Below are 8,066 nucleotides of genomic sequence, written 5' to 3'. Positions count from 1 at the left end.
ATGCTCTTTCTCCAGACAGCTGTTGCTCTTTTTGCCGGCATCATCTCTCTTTTCCTGGCCTATGACCCTCCCGATTGCCGTTCTTCATCTTGCGGAAAGGAACTCCAGATTTCAACGCTTTTGAACCTCAAGAAATCTATTATTGACATCTTCCGCAGAGCATATGGTAAATTCTGGCTTGGATGGTATATGTTCTTTCACTGACTCTTGACGCTTCTTCAGGCGCTCCACAGATATACAACCGCGACTCCGACCATATCCAGCCCGTCCCCGCTCACTCTTCCATTCCTCCTCCCTGCGCAAGCACCGTCGCTGGCTATTCCTACACTGCGCAGGTTGCGGCCGTCGCTAGGTCCGCCTCTGGACAAGCGCCATCTCCGTTCGTTAGAGGTCTCAGTCCCGAGTCGGAGGATATTTTCAGCTCGGCGCAGGATACTCGAAGAATAATCTGGATGGAAATACCTGTCCCGCGACTACCATCTCAAGCCGATGCCGCGCAGCATGAGCGAGCCAAGCGGCCCCAACAGGATTCACAGTGGCGATGGAAGAAGCAGCAGCAGCCACCCCGCCAACACCAGGACCAAGAAGAAGACGAGCGGGGGCGTGCATGGAGAGAAGAACGAAGGGAGCAGAAGTACTGGGAGTGGGCGACATATAACAACTTGCCCAATGGTACGCCTCCGTTCGTGCTCACAGAGAAGTGGTAGCGCTTGTTTCTGGCCGGGCGATTTATTGGTGCTCAATTCAGGGGCATCCAAATAAGTGAGTTAACTTCAGTTTCGTTACTCCTGTTCGTTCTAAGTTGTCCCAGGGCTGATGGCCCAGCGCAACCCGAAATCTCCCGTCTCCCGGTAGACGCCATCATAGCGGCTTTGATCATCCCTGAATCACTTGCCGGCGACCTATCTCCACCGCTTCAGCGGCCTGAATCTTTTGATTGAGACAACGCCGGGCAAGAACTGCCCCCTCGGACTACACAAGACTCCCGGTCCACAAAGATGACCACGACGACTGCACGATTGCCTCGAGAGAACAACAGCACTGGCGACAGAGACGATTACGACATTACAAAGGCGACGACGACGAAGGGCCTGGATGCGGACGGCAAGGCCTCTCGAAGCTCTCTCCTCGCTGCGATCCTCGCATGTATGCCCCATGGGCGATTGGACGGCGCACGCTTGATTCCGCTCTCTCCGCCATTCACACTAGCTTTCGTGACCATACGCGCTATCACCCGATGAGCTGCATCTTGTACGCTCTACACATCTGCTCATTCGGCCACTTTCCTCTCATCTACTATGGCGACCTTCCCTTAGCGACACTCAACCCTCTACTTTAGGCGCAACTATCTTTATTCGGCCCCGGACTATCTACTACCCACTACCCTGCTACCACACCCTCGTCAACATCCCCTATCGGCATTACTTAACGCGACCAGCCATAGTCTAATCCGCCCTTTTATTCCCATATACTATAGCGGCATCACTATCCACGGCCCCCACATCTATAAACGGTATCCATCGCCGCTTCACTATTCGAGGCAGTCCATTCCCGCGATCATACTAGCCTGAGCAACACGTCACTTCGCCTTACGGTACACCTATCTGTCCATCACTCAGCCTCACCATACGCTACCCGCCACGAGTACATCCCTGTATACAACCTATCTCATCCTATCTTCACCAGCGTCGGCGACGTCACGGTCGAATCTAGAGCTTGTCACCCCCTCTATCCGCTTGCAGCGTGCATCTACACTTCGGCAGATGCATGAAGCCTCACCAGCTTGTGACGCCTTCGCCAGGGGCTCCGGACATCCTGTCAGTTGTGAGTACACCTTCTTCCTCACGCATACCACGGTTGCTGATTCACTATAGAAGCATATGCGTTGTGACGGCAGTTCGACATAGGCAGCGGCCGAGGTAGTCGGCGGGAAAGGGCAGCCGGCGGCCCTTTCCCTTCGGCTTCCTAGGCTCATCAAGACTCGGTTCCCCGAAGTCAAGCGCGAACGCCGAACTTGTTCTCGACCGAAGGACTATCGGTCGAACTGAACCGTAGTGTCCAATCTGCCACGCCCAATACCCGAAGTGTCGCGTCTCCTTTGGTCTGTCTGTTTACCGGCGTTGTCGCCGTCCACTTGTCCGTCCTGGTGTCGGGGCAAGCCCAACGTGTCCTGTCAAGTCCTCTCGTCACTGTCGTCATTCCCAAGGTCCTCCTCCAGCACGGATTGTCATAATCTGTCTTCATCTTTTCCCTAATGAATAATCTTTCGTATGCCCTTCCTCCACCCGGAATCCTTGTTGTTTCTCCGTATATTTGGATTTGTACTCCTCGTATAATATACCTTGGATTGACTGTATAACGGGACTGTAATATGCGTCCCGTACGGAGATAATATATAATATTGGCTATTGGACTATAACGACTCAAGACGAGCTTCTGTTGCTTTTGAAACTTTCTCTTGGCTTGTATAGTAGAAGCATAGCCAAATGCGGTTATGTCTAGTTCAACGTATGTCGACCGTTCTGCTTCTCGGAGCAAAATATATAAAAGCCAGCCACCCCCCTCCTTCGTCGTGTTTCCCCTCTTCCTCCCCCTGTCCCGCGTCCGCATGGGCGGTTCTGTAGCCTAGCCTATGCTCTTATGCTGGTCGTCGTACTTTTCAGGTGAGTTCTGCGCAAACTCTGATTCTTTTAGCCGAGTCTGAATTTTCATATCCGGCGCCTCAAGCTGCAGTAATCTAACAAAGTCCGTTCCCCCCTTGCATGCGAATGGTTCCCCAGAGAGGGACGCTGCACGACTGTGAGGAGACTCCGCCGCCACAGACGTCCATAAAGGTGGGACTTCGTGCGTCATCAGTAGACCACGTGGTTGACCGCGTATATGCCGGGCGGTCGTGCAGCAGGCGTCCCCGCATTTCTGCTCGTCCGCCATGTCTTACAAGCCGCGCAACTTTGGAAAGGGGTCCGTTGAGGTCGAGTCGAACCCGCCGCCAGGCCAGGCGCCGACGCGCAGGCTTGCCATCACGGCGGACAAACTCGTTACGCAGCCATTCGAGGGGATCGACACCGTCTACGACATCCTCGCGTATGCTGCGCGCACGCACGGAACGAACAACGCTATGGGATGGAGAGAGGTCGTGGATGTACATGAAGAGGAGAAGGACGTGAAGAAGGTTGTAGGCGGAAAGGAGGTTACGGAGAAGAAGAAGTGGAAGTACTTCCAGCTGAGCGAGTACAAGTACATCAACTTCCTGCAGGTGAAGGACGCCGTTACGGAGGTCTCAAAGGGTCTGCTCGAGCTCGGAGTGGGCAAGGACGACATCTTTAACGTATACGCTCAGACGAGGTACGTCCCTGAGACATGAGCCCCTTTGACACTCACTCACACTAGCAAAGCCTTAATTGGCAGCTTATGGCTTTTGGCTGCAGCTGCATCTCTACTGCCATTGCAACCGCATACGACACGCTTGGAGAATCTGGTCTGACGCACTCGCTCAACGAGCCCAACTGTGTCGGCATTTTCACCAATGGCGAGCTCCTGCCTGTCGTGTCCAAGGTGATCGCCAATGTCCCCTCACTACGCATCGTTGTCTACGACGACAAGCCATCTCAGTCTGTCCTCGACTCGATTAAGAACTCCAGGGAAGGCATCACGGTCATCCACATTGACGAGCTTCGCAAGGTCGGGCAGTCGAAGACCGAGGACATCCCTTCGGACAGACTGCCGACGCGCGACCGCGTCGCGTGCATCATGTACACCAGCGGGACGACGGGCCCGCCGAAGGGAGTCGTCATCACACAGGGCAACCTGATTGCGTCGGTGGGAGCGGTTTACACGCTCCTCGGGCACTTGTTCATTCCCGGTGATTCGTTCCTGGCTTACCTTCCGCTTGCCCACATTCTCGAGTATATCGTGGAGCTGGCCCTATTCTTTGTCGGGATGACGATCGGATACGGGCGTGTGCGGACGCTGACGGACCAGTCGGTGCGCCAGTGCAAGGGCGACCTCAGCGAGTTCAAGCCGAGCATCATGGTCGGCGTGCCGGCTGTTTGGGAGACCATCAGAAAAGGAATTATCGGCAAAATTAACTCGACGGGCACGGTGAAGAAGAGTGTGTTCAATGGCGCGATGAGCGTCAAGAAGGCGGGCGTGCCGGGTCTCAGCCAGATCGTGGATAACGTGGTGCTGGCCCAGGTCAAGGCTGCCACGGGAGGGCGCTTACGATTCGCCCTGAGCGGTGGTGCGGCGCTCAGCAAGGAGACGCAGGAGTTCCTGAACTTGGCGCTGGTGACTATGCTCCAGGGTGAGTACACAGGCGTTTTTTCCGTCATGCCCCAGATTGAGGGGCGTTTGGAACAGGTTACGGTATGACCGAGTCATGCGGCATGTGCGCTATTCTTCCGCCTGAATTCATGCAATACGGTTCTGTCGGTCTTCCCGTCCCGTCGATCGAGATCAAGCTGCTGGATGTCCCTGAGGCGGGGTACCGGGCCACCAACAACCCGCCACAGGGTGAAGTGTGCATTCGTGGGCCGTCAGTCACGAAGGGGTACTACAAGAGGGACGACTTGAACAATGACGAGACGATCTTCACGAAGGACGGGTGGTTGAGGACCGGTGATGTCGGGCAGTGGAACAAAGACGGTACCTTGAGCCTGATTGATCGGTGAGCTTGGTTTCCCTGCGCCTTGAATTCCGGCTGATTTGGATATAGGATCAAGAACTTGGTCAAGCTGCAGGGCGGAGAGGTGAGCTCATGACCGGAGTTTTGTTAACACGTACTGATCATCCCTTGTCGTAGTATATTGCGCTCGAACGCCTGGAGTCGACCTACAAGTCCTGCAATTTAGTCTCCAACATCTGCGTGCACGCCACCACTGACGCGAAACAGCCGATCGCGATCATAATCCCGAATGAGCAGCACCTCCGTGCGACGCTCAAGACCACCTCCGACATTCCGGAGCATACGCCATTGTCTGAGTTGTGCCAGAAGGACAAGGTAAAGGAGCTGGTGTTGAAGGAGTGTAATGCGGCCGGGAAGAAGAGCGGTTTCAAGTCGTTAGAGATGTTGCAGGCGGTCATCCTCACGCCTGATGAGTGGACGCCCGAGAACGGGCTTGTGACGGCGGCGCAGAAGGTGCAGAGGAAGAAGGTGGCGGAGAAGTTCGACAAGGAGATTAAGGTCCGTATTCGTGGTCCTGTCAAGCCGGAGTGCGCAAACTGACCCTCTGCTTTAGGAGGCGTACAAGAACCAGGGTTGAGGGCTTTCAGTGGAGGGAGAAGGTCGTAGTTCCGTTTTTCTTGGTCGACTTCTTACCATTTACTGTACATATACCTTCGCGCCTAACCGAGTTGTAAGTTGGACATCATAGATTCATGAGCGATTCACATGTGATATCGCGATAACGGCGATTGCCCCAACCGCTCCGACTGGATGCAAGGCCTTAGGCCCAGTGGAAATCGACAATATTTTCGTGTTTTTAGATATGTTCCTCTATATAACAGGTAGAAAAATAGCTCTAAATACAGGGGAATGTAGTAAGTGGCACTTTAAATACATGGATTTATATTCTAGTGAATTGTGCCGCTATCGCAGCTGGCGTGGCATAGGTTGGTAATAGATCTAAATACATCGAAAATAGCTGCAAAATCAGGAGGATATACAGTCGTGGTGCGCCGCGTATATGGGCTTCCCCGGTATCAGGAGTGAGCGGTAGGATATTCTTGTACTTTTACAGATATTGAAATGTGTTCTCATATATTGCCCCCTTGCATGCCCATCTCGTTGTATTTACACTTATTACTATGATTTTATACCTTTTCATGATGTCGTTGTGACCCCCACCTCGCCCCTCTGTTTTGCCGGTCCCCCGGCAATCCCACATCCCCCCGCTTCGCACCCTCTCGTATCCGATCCCCACTTCCACTATCTCTACACGCCCCCCGCCCCCACTTACTCCGGTTTGCGAGCGCGACCTGTCTCCCGTTCCATGTGCTGTACTTGCAATGGGCACATACCTATTCAACCTGTCCTCAGGCCCGCCTCCTGCGTTGATATTGAAGTCAGAATATTAAAATTTTGTAACCTAACTAACAATTACTCACTATATCTCTACACTCTTGTGCGTTCCGCAACGTGCCCCCTGCGGCCCTGCCTCGAGAATTCCGCCTAAGACAAGATATATTGGTAAATAATTCAGAGCGCAAAGGGGACGATACCTTGTGGTTAAGAGGAGTGTGCGTGCAAACGTTTTACTGCGACGCGACGACTTTATGAATCGCGCGAGAGCGGCAAGTGATGTCATACCGCGATCAATGCAGCTAAATATACACCAACAACTTGAACGCGGTAGAGTTGCGGTAGAGTCTGGTAGAGTCCGCGATTCAATCCGACGCGGCCGACGCGCTCACGCAGGCGACACGCGAGGCATGCGCTCACGCGACGCACTCGACAGCATCGCGTCCCCGTGTGACGCACACCTGATGCAGGTAGAGTAGGTCGAGGGAGTGTCATGCAAGTGTCATTCAGCAGTCTGTGGCCTCCAAAATATACAGGTAAACATATGCAAATATATTTAAAGCATCTAAAAATACGAAAATATTGTCGATTTCCACTGGGCCTTAGGCCTCCCGGATGAACGATGAGTACGTTCACATTCCAGCCCAGCACCTCCGCCGGCCCAGTGGCTCTAAATAGTTCTAGGTCATTCAAGTACGTTCCTGGTACATGTTTATGGCTAAAGTGCTGATAACAAACCAGATCTTGTCTTCCGATCATAAACCCTTGAAATCGGTCGCAACGCAAGTTATGAATGTCTATTCTCCAACTCCTATCAGATATGGCTTCTCCTAATGTTACAACGAGAGGAATGCCTAATACTACAGCCGGAAACCAGCTATTTTTGCTCAGGTGAGGACGGCGTCAATGACTGTGGCCGGGTTGAAGTCAGCTGCAGGGAACACGTCCTTCGTCCCATTCCAACGCCAGCCACGAAACGAAGCCTTCGGAGCAGCTTGCAGCTCGGCGCGGGGCTCGCTTATAGCCTCCTCCCGGTTCTGGATTGGTATAGGACCGCCAGCTCGTTCAAGTCTTACCTCGCCCTGGCTGAGACCGGCGACGCACTCTCCGGTCTCCTCAACGCAAATTTTTACCATGGCGTTCCTTGGGTACGCAGTGTGCCAGGGTAGCTCAAAACCCAACTTTGCATAGAGTCAGTGTTTGATACGCGAGGATGGTCATGGGCATTGCACTCTTCCTTCGTCATATTCGCGGCCACAGCGCACCACAGCAGCATTGATAAATGTCGTATCGTACATGTCGCAAAGCAACCCAAAAATCCTACTTGCATCAAATTTAAACACCCGCACAGCTCTGCTTGATGTCTTCCACCACCGCCCGGAGTCTTTCAATACCCGCCTCCTCTAGGACATCGCAGTCCCAGCGTTCTCGAGGTGCCGTGTCCAAAAGCACCTCCGGGTGACCGGGGATGAAAGGAGGCTCAATGACGCCATTCTGATGGCGGTAGAAGCAAAGTTTAGTTCCCATTGCGCTGATGGCATGTAGAGTAGGGATAGGGCAAGCGTCTAAATCATCAGGGTTGTCAGTGACTACGTTAATACTACGTTAATACCGTGGGAATGACCAACTGACTGTTGTGACGGGAATTTGGTCAGTAGTCACAGGATTTATGGTGGCTGAGGGCCTGGGCAGCTGGGTACAACTATTATTTCGTGCCTGTGGTATACTAACCAGGATTTAAGTGGACGTAGTGGGCTCTATAATGTATCTTAACGCCAATGCTAATCTTTTGCATGCAGAGCAGAGCCCATAACCCGCTTTCAACCAGTTTAGCAGGTTCATATTGGTGTAGTTGCGGCAAACGGGAAATGCCAACATCCTTGCCTGTGGCGTGCGAAACATTACACTAAATTTAATACGGCGGAACATTCCGCATTTTCCCTTGCTATTTTGAGCTCCGTTGCCCTGCTAGCGAAAGGACTGTGACTACAGTGACCACGTGGTCATACCTAGTAATTTCGGTAATAACTGAAGTCATTTCGGTCAC

General features: G+C 53.0%; 4 protein-coding genes across 4 annotated transcripts; 2 read left to right on the top strand and 2 right to left on the bottom strand.

Annotated features, from left to right (window-relative positions):
• GLOTRDRAFT_93508 (uncharacterized protein) lies at positions 1-1,241 on the top strand (the record flags this gene model as incomplete). Its single annotated transcript, XM_007867822.1, has 3 exons — positions 1-166; positions 223-672; positions 943-1,241. 3 exons carry the CDS (start codon positions 1-3, stop codon positions 1,239-1,241), a joined length of 915 nt encoding a protein of 304 aa, XP_007866013.1.
• Positions 1,242-2,906: 1,665 nt separating this feature from the next.
• Positions 2,907-5,505, top strand: GLOTRDRAFT_60817 (long-chain-fatty-acid-CoA-ligase). Its single transcript, XM_007867821.1, has 6 exons — positions 2,907-3,345; positions 3,396-4,303; positions 4,360-4,666; positions 4,715-4,748; positions 4,802-5,182; positions 5,238-5,505. The coding sequence occupies exons 1-6, from the start codon at positions 2,930-2,932 to the stop codon at positions 5,259-5,261; spliced, it is 2,070 nt and encodes a 689-aa protein (XP_007866012.1). The 5' UTR covers positions 2,907-2,929; the 3' UTR covers positions 5,262-5,505.
• A 1,401-nt stretch (positions 5,506-6,906) lies between these two features.
• GLOTRDRAFT_93506 (uncharacterized protein) lies at positions 6,907-7,317 on the bottom strand (the record flags this gene model as incomplete). The annotated part of the gene is made up of 2 exons (XM_007867820.1): positions 6,907-7,200; positions 7,285-7,317. 2 exons carry the CDS (start codon positions 7,315-7,317, stop codon positions 6,907-6,909), a joined length of 327 nt encoding a protein of 108 aa, XP_007866011.1.
• A 37-nt stretch (positions 7,318-7,354) lies between these two features.
• Positions 7,355-7,594, bottom strand: GLOTRDRAFT_41322 (uncharacterized protein; the record flags this gene model as incomplete). The annotated part of the gene is made up of 1 exon (XM_007867354.1): positions 7,355-7,594. A coding segment is annotated over one exon (240 nt), but the record flags the coding sequence as incomplete, so codon positions are not given.
• Positions 7,595-8,066: the final 472 nt, after the last annotated feature.

This window comes from Gloeophyllum trabeum (genome assembly GCF_000344685.1).
Source record: "Gloeophyllum trabeum ATCC 11539 unplaced genomic scaffold GLOTRscaffold_00006, whole genome shotgun sequence".
Taxonomy (NCBI): Eukaryota; Fungi; Basidiomycota; class Agaricomycetes; order Gloeophyllales; family Gloeophyllaceae; genus Gloeophyllum; species Gloeophyllum trabeum.
This window is presented reverse-complemented; position numbering and strand designations above follow the sequence as displayed.